This window comes from Mycteria americana, chromosome 12 (genome assembly GCF_035582795.1).
Source record: "Mycteria americana isolate JAX WOST 10 ecotype Jacksonville Zoo and Gardens chromosome 12, USCA_MyAme_1.0, whole genome shotgun sequence".
In the NCBI taxonomy this organism is placed as follows: domain Eukaryota; kingdom Metazoa; phylum Chordata; class Aves; order Ciconiiformes; family Ciconiidae; genus Mycteria; species Mycteria americana.
Genome location: NC_134376.1, coordinates 18,658,471 through 18,681,500, shown reverse-complemented (window position 1 = coordinate 18,681,500; position 23,030 = coordinate 18,658,471). Strand labels below are relative to the sequence as shown.

At 44.1% G+C, this 23,030-nt stretch overlaps 1 protein-coding gene across 1 annotated transcript in view; it reads right to left on the bottom strand.

The window, feature by feature from the left end:
- Window positions 1–4,168: 4,168 nt before the first annotated feature.
- SEC14L5 (SEC14 like lipid binding 5) overlaps window positions 4,169–23,030 on the bottom strand; it is a 39,693-nt gene continuing 20,831 nt past the window's right edge. Inside the window, exons 3-16 of the mRNA XM_075514876.1 lie at window positions 22,300–22,449; window positions 22,033–22,164; window positions 19,952–20,080; window positions 19,050–19,269; window positions 17,160–17,272; window positions 12,112–12,301; window positions 11,682–11,770; window positions 11,077–11,147; window positions 10,262–10,433; window positions 9,467–9,601; window positions 8,912–9,049; window positions 7,873–8,118; window positions 7,289–7,467; window positions 4,169–6,150 (exon numbers count right to left, since the gene is read on the bottom strand). Of these exons, the coding sequence (XP_075370991.1) occupies window positions 6,045–6,150; window positions 7,289–7,467; window positions 7,873–8,118; window positions 8,912–9,049; window positions 9,467–9,601; window positions 10,262–10,433; window positions 11,077–11,147; window positions 11,682–11,770; window positions 12,112–12,301; window positions 17,160–17,272; window positions 19,050–19,269; window positions 19,952–20,080; window positions 22,033–22,164; window positions 22,300–22,449 (2,070 nt within the window). The 3' untranslated portion in view covers window positions 4,169–6,044. The remainder of the gene's footprint in view (window positions 6,151–7,288; window positions 7,468–7,872; window positions 8,119–8,911; window positions 9,050–9,466; window positions 9,602–10,261; window positions 10,434–11,076; window positions 11,148–11,681; window positions 11,771–12,111; window positions 12,302–17,159; window positions 17,273–19,049; window positions 19,270–19,951; window positions 20,081–22,032; window positions 22,165–22,299; window positions 22,450–23,030) is intronic.

The following is a 23,030-nucleotide window of genomic DNA, read 5'->3' as shown; positions in this document are numbered from 1 at the left end:
CAAAGCCACAATCATGGCAAAAGAGATCTCCAAAAACATCAAGGAGATGAGTAAGAATGCGGCACCAGGACTGGATGGGCTTAGTTTGGGAGAGCTCATTGAGAGAGCCTCACTACACCCAAATAATGGAAGTCTTCAGTCTATGGTTGGTATCTGGTACCATACCGGGCGTGGTAAGAGAATGTCAGACTGTGTTAATATAAAAATCTGCATTACCGGAGCGCCAGAATGACATCAACAATTGGTGGCCAATTACCGTTGGATTGACTGCTCTAAGGTTGTTCTCAAGGATTTTAACAGCAAGGTTGACTGAGGCATGTCCCATTAATCCACAACAAAGGGGGCTTATTAAGTCATCAGGATGTGCAGAAAACTTGAAACCATTACAGCTTTTAATTTGTAATGCTGAAAAGGAACATCGACCCCTGGGGGTAGTCTTTGCTGATTTAGCGAAAGCCTTTGACACCGTGAGCCATTCTCTCATCATTTCAGCTCTTAAACAGAAGGGCGTGGACAATCATATGATTGCCCTGATTAGGAATCTGTATCGTAACATCAGTACTCGTATGGACCTGAAGAATGAACAGTCGCATCCCATTGGGATTCGGATGGGTGTGAAACAGGGCGATCCAATGTCCCCAGTTCTACTTAACTTCTCTGTGGACCCCTACTATGCAAGTTGGAGGAGGAGGGTAGTGGGTTTCAACGCTGTTTGAAAAGCGTAACAACTACGGCCTTCGCAGACCATTTGGTACTGCTGAGTGGATCATGGGAAGGAATGCAGAAAAACATTGACATTTTGGAGGTCTTTTGTGAACTAACTGGCCTCAAGGCACAAGGGGAGAAGGGCCACGGCTTTTACATCCAGCCGACAAGACTCATATAGGATCAATGACTGTCCTCCATGGACAATTAACAGCACCCCCCTCAATGTGATTGAACCCGGTAGCTCCAAGAAGTACCTGGGCCTGCGTATTGACCCATGGACTGGAATATCGAAACCGGAACTACTGGAGAAAGTGAACGGATGGTTACAGAAAATTGGGAAGGCTGCACTAAAGCCATTTTGGGAGGTTGACATCTTGAAAGGGTGTACTATTCCACGATTGATCTACTTGGCAGACCAGGCTGATGTGAAAGCAACACACCTGGAACCTCTTGACTCAGCAATCCGAGCAGCAGTCAAGGAATGGTTACACCTTCCAGCAAGTACTTGTGATGCCATCCTGTATTCCAGCACTCGGGATGGAGGTCTAGGTATTACCAGGCTGTCGGGTTTGATTCCCAGTGTACAAGCCCGAAGACTACACAGAATTGCGCAGTCCTCAGACGAAACAGTAAGAGCAGTGGCTCGGCAGGAAGGTATCGAGAACTAATTTGAAAGGTTGTGGATTGCAGCAGGAGGAGATAAGGATAAAATTCCATCTATATGGGACCTGAGAGCAGTTATGGTGATATCAAAGGGACCGGGTGGGGAGGAACCAGTCTCGGAATGGGAGCTGCCTGATCCAAAAGTCATCTTTCCGAGGCCCTGTAACTGGCAAAGACAAGAATTTGTCAACTGGACCAAGTTGGTTTCCCAGGGCCGTGGTATTTCCAACTTTGAGGGCGATAAGATCAGTAACAGCTGGCTGGAATTTTAGAGGCATTCCCCATAGAAAGCTCATCACAGCATTACAACTGAGAGCTGATGTCTACCCTATGAGAGAATTTTTAGCGAGGGGAAGACAAGAAACCCAAAATAAATCATAACAACATTGCCTAGCAGCAAACGAGACCTGTTCCCATATCGTTGGATGTTGTCCGGCGGTACAGGATGCCAGCATAAAGCAACATAATCACTATGCGAACTATTGATAGAAGAGGCTAAAAGGAAAGACTGGACAGCATTTCAGGAGCCGCTGGTACAAGATGAACGGAATGAGTTATATAAGCCAGATTTGGTATTTGTGAAGGAAGACCGAGCTGTAGTTGTGGATATGACAGTGAGGTATGAAAGTAAATTAACATCATTGGCTGATGCAGCAGCAGCGAAGGTTAGGAGATATCAACATTTAAAAGGTCAAATTAAAGAACTGACAAACGCTAGCAACATCAAGTTTATGGGATTTCCACTAGAGACATGTGGAAAATGGTATTCAGGCAACTACGAGTTGTTAACCGAACTTGGACTCTCCTCTTCCCAACAAGATAAAGCTGCCTGGCATCTATCGAACCAAGCATTATTTTCTTCAGTTGACATGGTACATAATGTTTGCTAGTAAAAAAAGAACTATTGTAAGACCTGAAGGAATGAATGAATTGTAATCGTATTATTTTACGATTTGTTAATAAACTGATTTTTCTTACTTTATCTAAGGCAGGAGCCTGACCCCCCCCAGGAGATGCCATCAGAGCTGCAGGTGCCATTAAAGCTGCCAAGGGCTACAAAAGCTTGTACTAGGGTGGTAATAGTATGTAGGGAAGTTTGGGACTTGGGGTCATGACGCGTCATCTGCCCTGCCTAAAGATAGTATTTACCGGTTTTTACCTAGGTGGACAGGCCACCTTTACTTAACCTGGAACAGGAACATGTATAATTTTATATATGTTCAATAAATAGTCATCTTTCCAAGACCCTGTAACTGGTGAAGACAAGAATTTGTGAACTGGACCAAGTTGGAAATGCCACGGTCCTGGGAAACCAACTTTGTGAGCAATAAGATCAGTCACAACTGCCTGGAATTTTAGAGGCATTCCCCATAGAAAGCTCATCACAGCATTCCAACTGAGAGCTGATGTCTACACTACGAGAGAATTTTTAGCAAGGGGAAGAAACCCAAATCAAATTGTGCTGACATTGCCAGGTGGAAAACGAGACCTGTTCCCATATCATTGGATATTGTCTGGTGGTACAGGACGCCAGGATAAAGAGACACAGTCAGTTATGGGAACTATTGACAGAGGAGGCCAAAGAGACTGGATGGTATTCCAGGAGCTGCTGGTGACAGAATAACAAAATAAGTTATATAAGCCAGATTTGGTATTTGTGAAGGAGAAGTGAGCTATAGTTGTAGACATTACAGTGAGGTATGAAAGCAAATTAACATCATTGGCTGATGCAGCAGCAGAGAAGGTAAAAAAATATCAACACTTAAAAGGTCAAATTCCAGAACTGACGAACACTAGTACTATCAAATTTATGGGATTTCTGCTAGGGCCACATGGAAAGTGGTACTCAGGCAACTACGAGTTGTTAATAGAACTGGGACTCTCCTTTTCCCGACAAGATAAAGCCGCCCGGCATCTATCAAACTGGGCGTTATTTTCTTTGATAGATATTATACGTATGTTTGTTAGTCAGAAAAGGACTATTGTAAGATCTTAAGGAATTACTGAACTGTAACTGTGTTATTTAAAGGCCTGTTAATAAATTGATCTTTCCTATCTATCTAAGGCAGGAGCCTGACCCCTCCCAGGAGGTGCCATTAAAGCTGCAGGTGCCATTAAAGTTGCCAGGGGCCATAAAAGCTTGTATTAGGGTGGTGATAGTATGTAGGGATGTTTGGGGCTTGAGATTATGATGTGTCATCTGCCCTCCTAAAGACATAAATTACCTTTTTTTTACCTAGGTGGACGGGCCACCTTTACTTAACCCAGAAAAAGGAATATGAATAATTTATATATGTTTGATAAATAGCATCAGAATTAATTATGGGTAAAGGATTTTACACTAGGGATACACACATGCACTTTTAATTCCAGAACTCTTGATTTTCCAGAGGAAAGGTAGTACTTTTCCCTCTCTATCAGACTCCAGTTATGCTGAAATGCCAGAGACAGAAGTGTCATTCATCTGGGAGAAATGGCAAAGTCCACAGAACAACTGGGGAACTCTCTGAAACCAGAACTTTCCCAGAGGCCTGCATAACTAAGTTACCTGTTCTTCTCTCACAGTGAGAGATGCAAAGTGGGAGAGTAATTTCCTTGACTCCAATCCTCTAAAAAAACCCAAGCAACTTACATAAACACGTCAAGTTCTTCATCTCCCATTGTTCCAACTATTGGGCCTCTTTTCTCCTTTGTACCTTTGTACAAAGGAGGCCTCTTGTCTCCTTTGTGAAGTACCTGGTACTTCACAACCAGTAATTAGAAAAGCAGGGTTAGAAGGAACTAGTCTACGCGTATGTTGTTCTTAGCTGCACAGAGTCCATCAACCTTAATAAAAACTTGGTGAGAGGGAAAGAAACCCCAAGTCTTTACTGAGAAAGATGGCCATGGATACAGGAATTGCTGTGCTGGAGGAAGAGCCCACACTTCCACCACCACCTGTGCGTGCTGCCCACCCCAAGCCCAGAACTGTTTGTGCTGCTCCCCAGCTGGGGAACTGGCAACTCATTTGTTTTAGACCACGTTCGCCATGATCTGTGACGCGAGCCATGCGGCTGGCATAACCTGAACAATCGCAGGGGCAGTACCCTCACGATCCTTCTGTAGGCAGCAGCTCTGCGTAGAGGTAACCTCCAGCTGGTGGGGAGGAGTCTTCACACAGCACAGCTGGATCCGAAAGCAGACATCTGTCCACATCACAAGTCCTGCACATCTGCTAGCTGCAAATGCTGCCTATCAAGGCAATCAAGTACCTGATGCCTGTTCTCGCTTTGTTGCCACCTAGACAAGAACACGTATAAAACTTTGCTACCCAACCTGATCAATGGATCACTAGCACCTTTGCTACACATCTACTCTCTAGAATAATCAGTGGAGATCATGGACAAACAGTATTTTTGGTGTCACAACGATGCACTATCTTCTTACAACTCCTGAACTCAATCCTCGCTTCTTAATCCTAAGAAACGTCCCTCTACAGTCCAAAAGGCATTGGAGGCTAACCTTACCTTGCAGCAAAAGATGACACACAGCCCTTATCCCAAGCGCTATGTACGATACAGCCCTTTACGCAAGGACATCCAGCAATCACAAAGATTAGAACTGAAGTAGAAAGTTTTCTTGGGATCAGTTATTCCTGTCTACAACAAAGTTCATCCCATTAAAAAAGGTGACTGGATTTAATAAATAGTCATTTTTGAAATAAGTTAAAAATTAATTTAAAATAAGCTAGTATTTGAATAAATAAGTTTCAGTAAGTGCTTAAATACATACATGCTTTTTTTTTTTTTAAAGTTTTCTCTTCAAGTTAGCTCATGTTTTAAAGAAGCAAGTTCTATAATACTGCCATAAAATTTTGTGCCTTCAGGAAATAAAATATTGCTTTTCTTAGCCCTTTATAATTTGATTCAGTTCCCATCCACTTTGATGAGATGGGTCAGATCTACTCATTATTGCTTGTAAACCTGAGGAAAAAGGAAAAATAGTCTATCTTTAAGAAAGATGCTGCTTACTGGAGGCAGGTTCTCTGCCTGAACTTTCTAGAAAACCATTTTGATTTTTGTGTCTCAGTGGGTTAAAAAAATCCAACACATTTCCTAATAGCATCCTGTCAGATCGGAAGAGGTTTTAGGTTTGACCTGGAACTGATTTCTGAAACACCCTGTCTGTATTAAGGTATTTACAGTTTGCTTCAAGTCCCTGCACCTGAAATGCCCGCTTTACTTTCTGATGTGTAATTGGTACCCTGGGCACCCAGAAAACTAGATTAATTTTGCTACACATGAATAATCTAGTCCTACAGATCAAACAGATAAGGCAACATCAGTCTCTACCACGCATAGGAAAAGGACTGATTGGAAAGAGCCCTTTAAAGTTGAGCAATACACAGATTCATGCAAACTGACATTCATCCAAAACCACAATTTGTGAAAAAGACTACTGAGAAGTAGGCATCTGATATAAAATTTCTAAATCTGCCATTTGAATTCTAAGGTTTTACGTTTAAAACAGGTCCCAGAAGCCTCTCTGTGCCCAAATGGCTGCTACCTGTGGTCACACGAACGACTGCCTCCAGGCTCAGCCCCTGTAGGCTCTTTGGTTTGGTGCACAGAGCAGCTCTGGGGGGGCCAGGAAGCCCTGAGCGATTTTTCCTTGCCGCTGTAGCTTTGGCCCTGCTATCTAGAAAGATGGGAGCTGCTCTGGGACTGGCTGGAAGATGTCGTGGCTCCACTCAGCTGGGAAAAGCCGCTGTTGCAAGATTCCAGGCTCGACATGGATCCCCTGGGATGGGACAAAACATGTATGTTAGGAAGGCAGCTATTAATGGATAACTCTATACATTTGACAGGAGATCAACTTACACGCTATAACGCTTGCAAAAGTATTTTATTTTTTTGTCCCATCATTTTCAAGTTTGTCTCTAAGAATCTCAGGGTTCCTTTGTGTCGTGATGAAAACCTAAATTGTCAGAGACATCTTTTTTCTTAGGTACAGAGATTATACCTTGTCTCTTGCAGTTATTCTGGGAGTGGGACACAGCTGGAGCCTCTGTGGCGATGGAAAACTGAGCCAAAAGGAAAACTAAAGAGCAGTCCAAATGCAGCACAGCTCAGTGAATGCAGTTGTCAATGCTAGCCCAAGAGCTCCAGCCTGCTAAGCACGCGAGTCCCAGCTTCAGCGTGGTCTTCAGCTCCTTCTGTCAAAGCAGACTGGGTTCACTGTAGCTGTGACTGCCTACTGTTCCCAACACATTTTATGCAGGTAGAGCAACAAGGAACAGGTTTGAATGATCGGAGTGAGGAATTTGGTGCTGCTCTGACTCAACAGGATCTGGCCAGGTCACACTCTCAAGGTTGCCACCTGCCCATCTGCAAGTCTGGTCTACCTAACACTTCCTCCAACCCCTAGTGAAAGGTCAAGTACTTGCAAAGAATTCAAATTACTGGGTGATTTGCAAAGTACTTTTTGCATTAAAGGAGGCTAGACAAATCCTGCCGAGGTTGATGTATTCACCTATTCAGAAAGCACTCTCCAAGTCATGACTGACATCCTTCTCAAGTGCCAATTGAAATATGTATGAAATAGCCCAGCTGATACTTGTTAAGTTACTCCAAAAGGAGCTTCTCAAAATGTTCCCAACTAAGATCAAAAACCTCCCCCTCTTCAGGTAGCTGTAAGCAAGAACTGAAGAACAAATTCCACTGGTGGACATACAGCCAAGGGGTCCCTTATTACCCACAGCACTAAAGGAAATTCTTTGCACGAAATGCCACCAAGTTTTTGTCCATCTAACTTATCACCAATGAAACGCACACCCTGTGGAGGTCATTGGTATCTGGATGTTTAACTCGTGCTCAGTCCTCTCATTTGAATTCTCTATTACAAGTTGTATAGTAAATCCCCCCAGGAAACCTCCTACCTGAAGTCCTTGGATGCAAGCACCTCATAGTAGTATATAAGCTTGCACTTGTGACTGGAAACTTGCAGAGAGGCAAGAACATCATCCACCCGAGGGAGGCTGGTGCCAGAACAGGGCAGAGGGCCGTGCATTTTCCACTGGAGAATGTAAAAGCCAGGCCAGCGAGTCACATGAGATCCCTGGAAGAGAGAGAGTGCCATCAAGTGACTACCAGGCGTCTTAAGAAATAGATGAATGACTTGGCAAAGTCAAAAGAAACTACTGAGCTCACTCCTTTGGGGACCATTCATAATTCACTTGTTTTACATGCCTGAGCCACATGCCCCTGTAATGCTATTTGAAAAAAAAAAAGGTTATTTTCAATTAACTTATGGATTATGGCATCTCTTTCCAATGGCCCAGTCTAAATTAGGACTGCAATAGCAGCCACTTGCACAGGCAATCCAGAGAATGACAACCACAGCAACTATTTCCAAGCAATTCATGATTTCCCATGCCATCAATTCCTTCCCCTCCCCACCACCAGACCATTCGGGAGTTTGCTAGGACTGTAAGATCCATGCCAGGACCCAAACACATCTGACCTGGATGCTCTCTCCTTCCCGGCAAACCAGGGGAGATTCCATACGGCTGTAATCCACCCCAAGGACCCACGTCTTGTCAATTAGCTGCATATTGTCCCCAGCAGCAGAGGTACTTGGTAACGTGGCTTCTTTGTGACTTGTTTCAGGAGCTCGTTTGGAGTGAAAGAGGCTGAACACCACATCTCCCTTCAGGATGTCAAAGTCCCAGGTGATGACAGATTCCCCTTCCAAAATCTCCACAACTATCTAAGAAGGGAACAGAACAAGCACATTGTAAAGAGTCAGGTCTTCAGATGGCAGCCAGCATCTTCCTCCCCACTCTGCAAACATGCTTTTCTCTCTAATCCTTCAGTTAAGCTATTGGTCTCGATTCCTAAGGAGGATATAGACTGATTTCCATCGCCACTCTTCTGCCCCAGTAGATCTGCTCAAGCATTTTTACCCCATCTCTCCCCTGTATCAGAGTTGCTTGTAAGTCATTTGCTAGTTCTAGGAAAACCTCAGTGGAACTGAGGTTCTACTGAAGGCATGCGAGGGGCTACGAACTCCAAAAGGCACTGCTGCTTTTTCAGGAGTCTAAGCAGGCCAAACCAGAGTTATTCACCATCAGTGAAGCTGGCAGACTCTTTTGACATGCAAGTGCTCCTTTTTTAGACATTCTCTTTTCTGATGACCCCCCATCAGGATGTTCCCAGTATATACCTTCTTATATCACTACCATTACTGCCCTAGCTATGCCACTGAAAATGGAAGCTGTAATATCAGAAGGGAAACTGAGGGAGCTTTATTTCCCCAAGAAGGAGGTCCCGAAGATCAGCCTGCCCATAGTAGAGGCAAGAGACAGTGTTTCTCAAATTGAAGTTCTTATTTCCACGCTTCTAGCTAGCGTTAGCCTTCCCAAGAAAGGCACACTGCTGCTGAACCATCTTGTGCTCACACTTTGGGAGCCCTTTGTTGTTCTAGTCAGCCTTAACAAAAGGAACACACCACCGATACCAGTTCAGCGCCTCCTTCAGCCTTATGAAGTTCTGGGTTGTACCTCGTGTGGAGCTCCTTTGAGGACACTCGCAGAATGATAGATAGTTTCTGTCCATAACCGGATGTGATCTGAGTTCTCTGGCTCTTCTTCTGTTTGATAAAGTGACTTGGGAACAAGTCCACCTTCTGGGACAGTACACTGGAAGAGTCAGACAAACAAATGTAAGTGTTCATACTCATCCAGTGGTAAAGTATCAAGTCAACTGTACCACGAACACTTGCCTGCTTGTTCTGTACCATGAACACAGAGGACAACACCCTCAGCTGGCATAAGATTTCACAGTGGGACTAAGTTTACTTGAACTATGATGATTTATCTAAGCTCCACTTAGAGAGCTGACCTCTAACCCCCTTCTCCACGGCAGCATCGCCACTTCAGGGTGAAGTCTCCTGTGTACAAGTTAACTGCACCGTGCTCAGAGCAGTGGTATCCCAGCCAGAACAGAGGTTTAACTATCTTTCAGAAGGGAGTGGAAGGCCAGGGTGTTGAAGAGGAGGGAATCGAGGAAGCTTGCATATTGCAGATTCCACCTGCACAACAGGAAGGAAAACTCACCATGCAGTCTCCTCCCAGGAAGTCTGGGATCACATCTTTGTCCACGTAGTCTACCAGCCCTCCTGGACCCTGGTAGTTATTCCCACTGTAAATGAGGAACTTCTGCCTTGTGTTCTCATTGATAAAGGGACTGACCTGAAATAAAAAGTGGACAGAAGACATCGCTGTCACTGAGAGAAAAGTTAGAGACAATGTTTATACCATCTTGCATGGATGCTTTAAGCTCTAGACTGGAAGGCCGCATCAGCAGGAATGCAGACCAGCAGCAGTACAGAGCTTTGCAACTCTGAAGCACCTCCCCAAAGAAAGGGGCAACAAAAAGAAAGTGTACTATATCGTCATCTCGCAACATTTTCTACTTCACGTAAAATGAATTTGCAGTCACCACACCACATATAAACCTCAAGAAATTTAACAAGCATGTTCTTACAGGCACCATATTTATTACTCTTCTCTTCAGTGTCCTCCAGCATGAGATTAAAAAATATTTGTCTTTTCTCATTGATATGAAAACCCACCAAGTTTGGGCTACCACTGCTGGATGAGGATTTGCAGTTTAGGTCCGACATCCTGTCCTGCCCTGGTGGATGACAGCCACTAGAATCAAATGAGCTACAGGCATGCTATCGCTTGCTCCGTAGCAATGCTGTGGCCTCTTCAGGAATTCAGCCACAAGTTACCTGGAAGCTTTTCCCTCCCTAACTTTTCAAATAAGCAGAACTTACACTGACTGGATGATTTAGCTATTTGTACATGCACAAGTGCTTATGATCCTGCAGTCCAGATTTCACCCACCAGAGTCCAGAGCACAGGAAAAACCCTGGGTGCTCGCACTATCAATAGTCTGCCCAGAGTTTCAGGGTAGTTGTCCTCTACAACCTCAATTATCCGAAGCAGGGCCTTAACTCCAGGCCGCCAGAGATGCCGCATATTTAGCCCTTCCAAGTCCACCAGACATGTCCAGGATCTAAAATAAACATGCAGAAAAAGGCCTGTCAGAATTTCATTGCACAGTGGCTGCTCAGTTTACGATCCACAAAATATTTCAGTAATATCATAGCCTGTACAGGATCTAGCGAAGCCAACAAGGGAGACCAGCAGTTCCAATAAAAAGTAGATCTCCACTGGCAGCAGACAGCCTGAATCCAGTTGAGCTTTCAGGTAAAACAGACACCCAGCCCTGAAGGCAAGAACATATGCTGTCAGTGTGGAAGAGGGTGAAGGTATGCAGGCCTATTGCTAAAAATAATTCAAAAATGCATTTTAAATGAAAGTGGAATCTGGCAGACAGTTTCTTGTATTAAAAAAAAAAGAGAACTTCAAGGATCTGGATTAAAATCACCAAGATAGCAAGATAAAATTCAGCTGCAATGAGACATAAAAAGATGTAAGGAAAGACTAATACTTGCTTTCATATGAAGCTGTAGAATTTATCTGCATTTAAGTCCACTATATATGGAACCCCAAGCCCAAGAACAGCCCTTAACAGACACACACTTGCTGTCTGCAGTTTAACCCTAAGGACATAATCTAAAATGTTCACAGAAGCATTCTTCTCACCATGTCAGTTCAAACTCTGTAAGGATACAAGAAAAACTAACAATACTAACGTGATGGGGCGGCCAAAGATGTTGGTATTTTCCTCACATCTCTTTTGTCCTTCCTCGTTAATTGACAGAACCTGAAATCAAAGACAGTACAGACTAGGATTAGCCTGAGTATGACTGAGAAACCAGGATAACCCAGAGATCTTATTTCAAAAAATACAGAATCCAGAATTATACCAGTTTGGGAACTTGCAGTGTGCAAAACAGAGAATAAGAATCTATATTAAAAAAAGGCCCCTCTCCTGAAAAGTTGTGCTGACCATACAATGTACAGATACCAAAAATCTAAGATGAAACATAAGAGTCTCAAGATCAAATGTTATTAGCTGAGCTGTATGGAAGGGCCATGGAAAGCTTACAGCTAAACTGCAAATTATCAGAAAACATCTTTCTGGCCCATTCATACCATTACAAAAGCTTCACTTCTGTCTCTGCAGGAAGACAGAGAAGCTGTGCCATGCCAAAGTCACTAAGCCAACTTTGAGTTGTCAGCCACAAAACACAGGAATTATTTGTGTTGGGCAAGTAGATTCCTGCTGCACTATAACAAGACTTCTAAACACCCTAAGGGACCAGTTCCTCAGGTGCGAAATGAAAGTACAACTTACATGTCGCAGCAGTGATTCCTCTCCCAGAGCTTTCACCAAGCCTTTTGTGTCCATCTGGCCAAGACGAAGGATGTAGAGTGGTCGTCCATCTTCAAAACAAACATAAGCGTTTAAAGAGGGAAGTACTCTAGTCTCCCAGGCTATCACTCTTGTACCTTTTATAAAAGCCACATTAAATATTTGAAAAGGATAAAAATCAAATCCAAAGGCAACCTTATCAAAGAGATGCTGCTTTGCACTAGCTCTAGTCTGCCTGATCTGTCCAGAGAAAATAACAATTACAGCAAAACAGAGTGGCTATTTACAGGTGTTGAAGTGCTTTGTTAATGCTTAAAGTGTCAATACAACTTTCTCCAAAAATCCCAGGTTACTTATGAGGTCCTATAATGCAAACCGTGCTGTAGTATCAGTGTAAGGGGCAGCTTCTAACCTTTGTCTTGATAATGCCACCCTCCAGTGTAGTATTCATCTAAGAGGGCTGGGGGCCTCCATGACTGTAGGATGTAATCCACCTGATACTGCTTTCGCCAAGACAGTGACTGACAGAGCATTTCTCGAGCTTTGTCAATGTTGAAGTCACGAGCCCGCAGAAATCGAAGGATATGTTCGTCTTTGGGGATCTGAGAGAAAAGAAAAGTCCAAGGATCAGGACTGGTACGTTACTTGTACCACTGTTCCATAAAGCCTGCAGAGCATGCACCAGTTTTTAATCTCTTGAAACTAAGATAACAAACATTAAACCTACCTTCCTTCTCCCTCCCTCCTTAACTAATCCAGCTGAATGCAGCAGATGGTGCTAGGAGCGCAAAAGAAGTGACCAATTCATGCCCCTTTGAGAGATATGGGCTTGGTATTTACCCGAGCATTGCACGTGCACAGCCTGTGAGAAGCCTTTCACTGATCCAATTGCCTGAAGCCCCAGCAAACTCTGGGCTGGCTGAAGTTTCCCTCAGCTAGCTATCCACAAGGACAAACAAAATACTGAATGAAAGTAATAGAGCTGTAAGCTTACCTCCCTGTAGGGCAAATTAGCAAAGGATGGAAAGCATCCATAGGTAACACATTAACCAAGTTAGGCACGCAGTGTCTGGAGGGGGATCACGACTGTACAGTCTTTGAATGACTACCCACTAGCACCGATTTCAGCTCTTGTGCAGGCCCTTCTGCTTTGCTGTTGACCCTGCTTCCCTCGTGTTGTTTGAACGGGAAAGCTTTTGAGCTCTTCCACAGGCTTCCCTGCCCCATCACATCATAAAAGCTCTTGCCAAAACAAATGAATCAACCAAAACTATAATATACCCTCTCTCTAGACTCATCCCAACACTATCTATCAGTAATTCTAGCACCACAGGCACAAAAGCCTTCCCAAACCAAGTCTGTAGAACGGCTTATTCCAACCTCCTTCCAAGTCTCCTGTGTTCCCTTTAGCTGAAAATCAAAGAAAAATTGCTGGTAATACTAGACAGCAGGAGTCAACAATAACCCCAATAGATTCCGTAGAAATGCCAAATTTGACTAAAAGTCTGTCGATTGCCAAAACAACTGGATTACAGCTACATATGCTGTTGATTTCTCAGTCCCTTCACCCCAACTCCCCCAAAGTGTTCGACCGCATTCGCTACATCAAGTTTCCATTAAAAATTCAAGTTCTGTCAAGCAGGGATGGTCTCCTCCAGAGTATCTGTACTGTGCTTAGAACAATGCAAGCAATCTGAGCCCTGCTGCAAGAGAAAAAAAAAAGCACACGTTTAGGACTCAAAGCTCTTTTGTTTGTTCACTGACATGCTCACAAAAACAGAAAGCAGGGAAGAAAGCAAAGCCGCCAGCAGTGTCAGGCTGGGAGCAAGCTCAGTTTCACAAGCTGGTATGAAGCTGCAAGAGATATTAAGAATTGATTCTACATAAAGAATAGAGTTCAGGCAGCTTATAGCCAAGCCTAGAAGTTCCTGAGGAAGAGATGGGAGATTAACGCTGTTCAGCATATTCTAACACTTTGCAAATACTGCATTTGTATGTCATAGAAAGGAAAAGGGCAGCCTTCCCAAATAGGATCTCAGCTGTATGTAGAAGAATGCCACCAAAATTTTCTGCATCATGGCAAGATTAAAGACCGCAGAATTTTCATCGGATGAAAATCTGCATTTCTGCTGCTCAGAGGAAGCTGTTGTTCACAAGACAACAGATGAAACCCACAAATGTCTACAACAGCCCCTGGATCTCCTCTAAGTTGCAGGAGAGGGGATGGCTGTTAGAAGGTTTTGCTACTTTTAATGTTTTAAACCTACACTGTACATCGCTACAGGTAAGATGCAAGTTCAGTGCTTCTGTTTGGACCAAAGGCAGGGAGCTCTAAGGGGACTTACTCCACTCTTGAGTGGGATCAGTCTCTTCATTATCTTTGTCCAACCAAAGCAGTAACTGCCATATGCAAGAAAACGAAGTTTTCATTTCAGCCCATTTTTCTATTTATTTGTGAAACTACACGTACTGTTCTACATGGTGCAAAGCCATTGATTACTAGGTTTAAGTACCTGCAATTTTAACATGATTTGAAGTTGTTTTTTAAAGCAATGATAAATCTGATTAGAAAGAATAATGTCTGTTTTGGAAGGAACAGGGAACGGATAGTGAAATAGGATGAAGAGGACAAAAATAAGAAGGGACAGTTTCCAAGAAACAGGAGATCTACAAGTATTTTTTGACAGAGGAATAAGGACATCCCTGCTCTGAATTAAAAGAAGAGATTGTCACAGCAAGGTAACAGCCTCTCCAGAGAAAACTCCAAGTCATGTAGGACAAGTTTCTGATTTTGTATTATTCTGACAGGCAATCAAGAGAAGCAAACAGGTGAGTAGTAGGGCAATTTAGGATGAAGTTTCAATAGCCAGCACCATCCTTCCTACTTGTTCAAGACCATGTAGGGAACAGAGCTCACAAAGCCTACACAAAGGGTCCAAGGCAGCTCCCAGATGCCACTAAGAGCACTCAGCAATCAACTCTACCTTGCCAAGGTACCTCAACACAGCAAGCAGCTGTCAGGAAGCACAAGGGCTTGCACACACTCAGAGCTCCAAGCACCCAAGAGGCAGTTGTTTCACTCTCTCGTCTGCTGTCTCTTTCACCTTCTCCAGCTTCCATTCCCCAGCCTCTGACTGGAGGGGGGGACACCAACCCACAGAACAAAACAGGCAAACGTTTAGAATGTGCTTCTTCCACCTGAAACTGAGACCCTGGCAGATCACACATGGATAAAGTCTCACTGTCTTACTCTCATCTAGGGCTCATTTTCAGCTGGATACCCAATAGCTGAGATATCTTCTACCACACAGAAGTCCACACCGTTTTACCAGACAGATCACTGTAGACCTGAAAAGCTTCACGTCCTATATTTCAGAACATAACTATACCTGGGAATTCATTCCTGCCTCCTTTGTTCTGTGTCTGCTTGTTGTCAAGTCCCTTTATCTGACAGGAGGTTGAATCGGGGGAGACATGGATCACAAGCTATATTTAGTAGAGCAAGTTTTCTTAGTTAATCTGTTATTATTAGCAGGTAACCATTCACACATACTCACAGTTACCTGCTTAGTTGGGAGGCCAGCCCCAGCTGTTTACTTGGAGGCAGAGCATCACAGGGACATGACAGCAGCTTGCAGGTAGGTGTTCAGACAGTCCTTCAAGGGGTCCTCTGTTCCATTGGGTGTATATAAATTCCTGTAGTTTCTACCTGCATCTAGCAGCCACCACACTTGGACATGGTCCAGGTTATACAATGTGTTGATGCTACCATATACCAGTGGCCTTGGACAGATTTGGCAGATGTTTGTGTTCTGAATTTATCAGCTCTTGCAGATTCAACAGCGTTGTTAGTCTCTAGAGCTTATCAGCTGCTGGGAGACTTTCACACACTACCTCAACACATACTGTTCTTCTCTTCAGCCTGTGGTTTTCTGGTAACTGTTTTCCTATCCACATTCATAGGTACCAACAAAACCCACTTGCACGCTCACACAGAAGGGGACTTCTTCATGAGTTCAGTAACAACAGAACTATAGCACTAAATATTTGTTACATTTTATTTCTACATGGGTGATACACATTAGTTTTTCCAAGAAAAAACAGGGGTTTAAAAATAATGTTTAAACTCCTTATACTCAGATGAGACATGCACTCTCTCAGCTCTGAGAAAGATACAGCAAGGCATGCAGAAAGTACTGGCAAAGCTCCTTGCAAACAGTAGCCTCTTTTGGAAAGGCCAGTTAAAAGAAAAATAAATTAAAATCTTCCAAAGCCCATGAATGCGGAGTACCTCCTAACCCATTCTGTGTGACTGACTGAGCAGCTAGCTTCTAAGCCAGGAAGCTATTACTATTGAAACCTTATGTAGCTGTATTCTGTTTTCAAGGAAGATCACTTGCTCCAACCATCTTTCTCCTGTTTTCCCCTCTGCCTAAGCACTATCTACCCTGCCCACCCAATTATCCTGTTGCTATCCTTGGTCCTTCCTTCCTTCCTTCCCACCCAATCTCTCCCCATGAGGAAATCTGGAGTTAGATCCCTCCAGAGGCATTCAAGCTGCCCTGGGTCTTTTATTTTCTCAGCCACATACCACTTACGCTCTTGGCCTGATATAGAGACTCGCCTTCAACCAGGAGGAGCCCAAGCAGCTGCTGAACACTACAGCAAAGCAGAGATACATCTAGCCCACAGCACCCGTGTTGCTTTTCAGGGAAAAATGTTTCCACCTATACTAGCTGGCCAACTCCAGCTGTACTTGCCCTAGTCTAGTGCCCTCAGCTCCTCTATTTTGGAGGCTTACACAATGTACTTCACACCATAAGGTGAGACTGTCTCCACTTCCCGAATCCCATGGGTTTTGAAATAGTACATTTTGATAAAGGATATTAGAACAACAGAATGAATTCTCCTGAAAAGAATTCAGCCCTTGGCTGTACAAGCTTACACAACCTGACTGATGTAACGCGCACAGCACACTGCTGACACGCAGCAGCTGAGAGCTCGGTGCTATCAACTGCCTCTCTGCTGAGCAGCACCTGCCCAGAGACAGGGGACGCACCACCAGTGCGGCTAACCATTTCTCCCACCACCAACCCTGGGGGTCCTGGGAAACACAACCCGTCCAGACAGGCCAGTCTGGGCCACCAAGCCCCAGTCAATGCCTACTCTTAAGTACACAGCAAACGCGCTATGCTCGGGGACCACCGAGTAGCCTTTTCAATACTGACAGGACTGAACTCGGCAATGCGGGTGCAGTCTGTGGTACTGTTGGATCCTGCTGCGAGGTCACACAGGCCATTCTCCATGCCTGGTCTTTTACCTCACCTTGCCAAAACAGTTGGGTCTCAACACACAAATTGCCCATGACCCTGAGTTTTATTGTGGGGTTGAAGGAACACGAGCTATGAGAACAACTGCGTTCAGGCTTGCAAAGGGGTGCTCTCTGCCTCACCTACCCACCTTGCCTTTGTGCGTTTCTTGAAGCCACTGGCGAAGACGGATCAAGCAACTCTCTTGCATTGGAGTCAGCTGGCCCAGATATCGCTCAATGTAATCAGCATCCAATTTGTCAGCTGGAGAAAAAAAAAAGAACAATTCAGAGGAGACTTGGCATAGCCAGACAGGAGATGTGCAGTTATTTCTACACATCAGGTTACTTATGATTTACACTGGAAGAGTGCAGAAGCCCTCATTTTAGCTGCCTGAGGGAGCAAGTGAGTGATATTCTCACAGTGATTAGGGCATGAGGACACACAGCATGTAAGGTATCAAAGCTAGATCACACCGCCTGTGTCTTAGAACACTAATATTTCATTCAACCCTGAACTGCTCCAGCAGGAGCTTTAAAAAAAAAAAACAAACACCAAAACCCCAAAAACTAAACCACACAACAGGAGCTCTGGCACTCATGTCATTAACGACTCCAAGACCTGGGCACTTCAATCCCCTGTGTCCTAAAGATCTCACGCACAATTCCAGTGACAAGAGGCTAAAAAGCAGATAGCTGACAACTGAAATGTTATTCTGTTTATGGACACCAGAGAGAAAGGGAGAATAACACTGCCATTTCTGACAGCAAGGGACATTCTTGGCACGAGAAGTCCTGTGCATACCAGCAGCTCAAGGTCCCTCCAGATCAGAGACAAAGGACAAGGGGTTTGATTCTGCCAGCATTCAGAGATAGAAGCAGATGTGCCATCTGAGGCTTGTATGTGCAGATGCCAGCAAGGAGAACGCGGTACCCAAAGGGGAGCAGCACAGGCCAGGAGCTCTGCTGGAGGCATGCAGGCACGCGAGGAGGAGGACCTCTGAGCTAGCTCCTCATCAGGCAGGATTTTTTCAGCATATACCATTAACTACAGAGTAAGGCCTGGACACCCACAGGATATGCTGTTGCTGACTGATAATACAGAAGTTATATTTGATAAGCGCTACGCCCCCACCGAATCCACAGAGCTAGCAAGCTGGGGAGCCATCCCAGGGAAGCTAATCACTTCTAAACATGAATCTAAGCAGAAAAATAAGAGGAGCTACCCTCCTCTTCTGCTAGACGGGATCTACCACTCTTAAGATTAACTTTAATCTGAAAGCACATGAACATTTCTTATAGTCAGCTCCTCTGTGGATTTCAACCCTTTTCCCAGATGGATTCCAACACAGAGAAACTACCAGAGAAGGTCTGGTGAGACCAGAACCATTGACAGTTCCAAATTCCAAGCTTTTTCCCTAGTTACACTCAGCAAAGCTAGTGCTGTCTTTCCTTCTGAGGAATGACAACTCCTATTTCTAATACCACAGCTCTAAATTAAAAGGCCCCTCCGATTTCTTTTTGTCAGAGAAGAATTTTAGTTCGTCTAGAAGATATCATCAGATCAGCACAGAAAGAAAAAGTCCGATGCAGGCATTTTGTGTGAGAAATGCATTAGGCAACATTCTGCAAGTTTGTCTTGGCTTGATATGGGGCAAAAGCCACCCAAACCAACCCCCAAGAACATTAATTTTGAAACAGTCAAAATATTTCATTGTAATTCATTTATAGTGTACTCAAGATACCTTTAAGTTTCTCCAATTTAAAGTATAAAATACCTTAAAGGTCAGATCAAAACCAAGTTTTTTTTCTAAGCTCAAAGAAAAACATACTGCCTGCACAGTTTTTTGGCTTTTCAGTTTTTGGGGAAAAAAGTTCCATTGTTTGTGTTTTTTTCTTTTCTTCAAGAAAAAGTTTCCCTCCTCTCCACCCACAATCCAGAAGAAAAAACTCATGCCAAAAAAATAAAAATAAACTCATTAGTCAGTGCTACCGAAGGCATTTAGATTGCCAGCAGCTGCTACTGCCTGGACAGTGCATACCATCAGGGCTGACAGCCTCTGCTGGAGGGCAGGAGCTGCCAGTTTGCTCTTTGGTCATTCCACGAACCCCAGACTCAAGCGGTACGTCATCAGCATCACATCCAACAGCCGGGCTTCGCTCATCCTTCTGTCCGCACACCGGGGGAGGTGTCCAGCGGGGGATGAACGTAATCCCTTGGGAGATCAACTCCTTCAGATAGTGTTCAATCACTTCCTTGCCCTGAAGGGGAAAACTCTCATTAGGAAAAAAACAATCCCATCTCCTCAAAACCAGCAAGGTGCAGAAGAGTTTCCCTCAGGACAGATGACTAATGCTGTTAGAGATAAACAGAAGGGAAATAGTTGTCTCCTTCCATCTGCATGACCCTGCTGGAAAAATCTCATTATGAAAGCACCATACAAATGGTGAATTATAACTCTGGCTAGACAAATTGCAATGCTATGGATGCAGCTACCTTTACAACACTTTCATCCCATTCTCCTGCTCCCAAAACCATCAGTTACCTGCCCTGTTCCTCTGCAGCCCAGGCAAAAAGGCCACCGAAAGGAAGCGCCTCTGCCCAAGCTACTGAAGAGGCAGGGTGCTGATTTTTACCCAGAACTTTCTCTTCCTGCACAAGAACAGTGTCCTCAGTGTCTGAGGAGCCTGGCACCCACAGCATCCACTGCAATCCTCCTCTGGTACAGCCTGCTCCCTCCCCTGCACAGACACATTCCAGCGAGCAGATTGTTTTTGCTCATTGCACACAGGCTTTTTCTTCATTTGCCCCACTGAGAGATTTCAGAGACATATCCGAGTGTATAAAACTATAGTGGATCTATTTTACAGAAAAGAAAATAGAGGCATACTGAGAGCAGGCATTTGATTTTGTTTTTATGGCACAAAGGGAAGCCCATCTTACCCGCTTGATGTTTGAAGTGTACTGCTTCATGGCAATTTTTTCCACGGTGCTTTCAAAGCCAAAAAATGACTTGATGTCGAGAGATGCAGACTGTTCAAAGCAAGTCCACTCTTCATTCTCAGGGTGAACCTAAGCCCAAAGATACACATATGGTTGGATGGTAGCACATAGTTCACATTATGGCAGGGCCCTTGCCTCTGGTACCAAACTGGCTATTTAATATCCAGAGCTACAGAGTGAGGGGGCAGAAGAGGCTTCCTATGAAGCACCTGACAGACCCACATTTAACAGTCAGTTTAATTCTCTCAGAGTAATAGAAGCACATCACGACCTGGACATACGGACGGTTTGCGGTTAACCCAGCATTCTTCACATGCACAAGGAAATTAAGATCAAAACCCATCTCTGCCCCAGCAGACCTGAATGGTAATATTTGTAGCAGAAATTGCACTAAAATAGTAGTGAGACTGCCCACTTGAAACCAGCACGTCAAGATCTCCTTATGGAACAACAGGGGTGGCCTCTCAGAGCACACAATTAAAAACCCCTACATCTGCAAAGGAAGAAAAATGCAAAGCAGTTTTTTCTATTTTTGGATAGGAAACTCAGCCACTAATGTCAGTCTTCCCCCAAAAACACAGGGCACATGGCAGAGCAGGGAGTTTTCCCACTATCAGTTCAATATCCACCTTTCCTTTCTAGCCATTTCCCCTCAGTTACTCTATATATGGTAAAAACCTACATAATCTTTTCCTCTTTTGAACTTGACCCTTTTCTGAGGGCTCTGCCTTTTCTCTGTAGGTGCTGCTGTTCACAAACTGACATGAAAGAAAAAAATTCCAGTCCCCACACAAAGATACGAGCTCTATAAAGGACACAAATTCCCCCAGGGGAGATATTAAGTAACTGCAAGAGCAGGATCGTATTTCTCCAAGTTGCTTCAGAGAACACTGCAGAAAAGGAAATATGAGAATAAACCTGTTTCCGGTGCACTCTGGCAGGGAAAAGGGAACCGGTAAAAATAGAGCAGGGAACCATCTTGAGGATGCAGACAGCTAGCTCCCGCCCTGTTCCAGGAAAAGCTCTCCCCTCAAAGCCCAGCTGCTGATGTTTCCTTCCAAAGGACATGAGCCGGAGGGAGGCAACACAGCCAAAATCAGCAAGTGCAACAATGTCCGAACGATTCAAGAGTTGACCTGGGAGCGTTTCAGATCTGTCAGTGCCCTTCACAAGTTCGATTTACTGTAGTTTTTAGGAAGCCCCATGTAGCCACCAAGTGATCTCTGACTCGGGAAACCCCCTCATCATCCAAAATGTTAATAGCTTTTCAACTCTTTGTCTTGCTTGAAACAGAAGCTACTTACAGTTTGCTTACTCCCAAGAAGCTGAGCTGTTGTCCAGTTGCTAAAAGGGCAGGTAAGTAACAGGATCTGGACTTTTGTTTAGGGAACAAAAAGCAGCGTCTGATTGCTTCCAGAAACAGATGAAGCTATTTAATGGTCAGTGAGCCCTAACAGCACAATTACAATGAAATGGCACACTATTACTGAAGACACAGCCACAAGATGAGACATCCCAGGCCACAAAGAAGGCTCAAGACCTTTATCCAAATATTTAGAGCATGAAGATCATGACAAGATGCTAAAACTTTCACTTATTTGTGGGCAAAATTAAATTGCCAGACTTTCCCCTGGCCCTCATCGTAACAGATATTAAGGGTTTCCTTCTAAATATCCAGATCTAAATACATGCCCAAGCTCCAGATACTTTTAACAACTTGAATTTCAACCCAAAAGAAACTCAGGGAACACTGTCAGTTCTGGAGCACCAGCACATTACTCTCACCCTAAGGCCTAACACTCCAATCAGAGAATCACAATCAACCTAGAAAAGTTTCTCAAGCCCTATGAAAGCACTGGAAAAAGCCCGCACCCTAAGACCCAACGGCCTTCCAGTCTAAGAGTATCTAATCATATTACACAACAGTCCAGTGTTCAAATTCATTCAAGCAACTTCACCCTGTATGCTAGCACATGACTTTCAACACTTCCTTCACAGACAAGTAGAAACAAGGCACTTACTGAGTAGCTACATGTCTCAAGGACAACCACACGGTTGGCAAAAGTCTCATTGTGGGCTTCAATGCGGAGAGTTCGCTCTTTCCAGTTCACTGTGTTTTTCTGGATGAAGAAAACATACTCAACCCCTGCAATCTGAGAAGGATAAAGAACCAAAAAGGGGGGGGGGGCGGGGGGGGGGAAGAGAGAGAAAGAATAATTTTAGGAGCCTTTATCTATCTGAGCCAGCCAACAAAATCCAGCACTCTCTGCTCCCTAGGCTCCACTTGCCTTCTTTAGCAGCCTAGGAGCATCCACATTGAGTTTGCAGCTCCGTTCAATGATATGTATAGCTCCGTCATCACTCCTGGATTCATGCAGGATTTCACTCCCCAGGAAGACTGGGATCTCTGGACATGTAGGAAAGCGCTTTTCATATGCCTGGAAGTGAAAACAAAACAAATTTCAGCTTCTGACTAGATCAACTTTAACTCTTTCTGAATTAATTACTTCCCTTCCAGCAAGAGTCCAACAAATCAGATGCCCTTCACCTCTGAGAAAAGGGGAGCTAACGCAGGGGTTGAAGTTAAAGCAAAATAATTATGAACAGAACTGGCATCCACTCATGTCAGTCATCAAGCTAAGCATGTCTTAACATAACTTTTCTTTCACACATGAAGTAGAAAGAAAAGCCTGTTGTTAAGGAGTACTGGGAAGGGACTCATAGTAACTTGAACACCAGGAACCTAATCTTTAGCTAGCAAAAGCAAGCACAGCTCTGCTGATTTTGCTAAAGACTTGACCCAGAGATAATAAAATTCAAGTCAGACATATTGCCTGTATGAAGAAGCTATTTAAAAATACTGAATACTCCTGTGCCTTAAAAATGCGATGTGTCAAACAGTTCTAGTTGTCCTAGACTATCAAGGGTAAGACCACCAATTATTGGCTACTCACTTTGCCTCGATTTATCCATTTCTAAAACAATTCCGTCCTGGTTCTGAAATCTTCCTTGTTTTAAT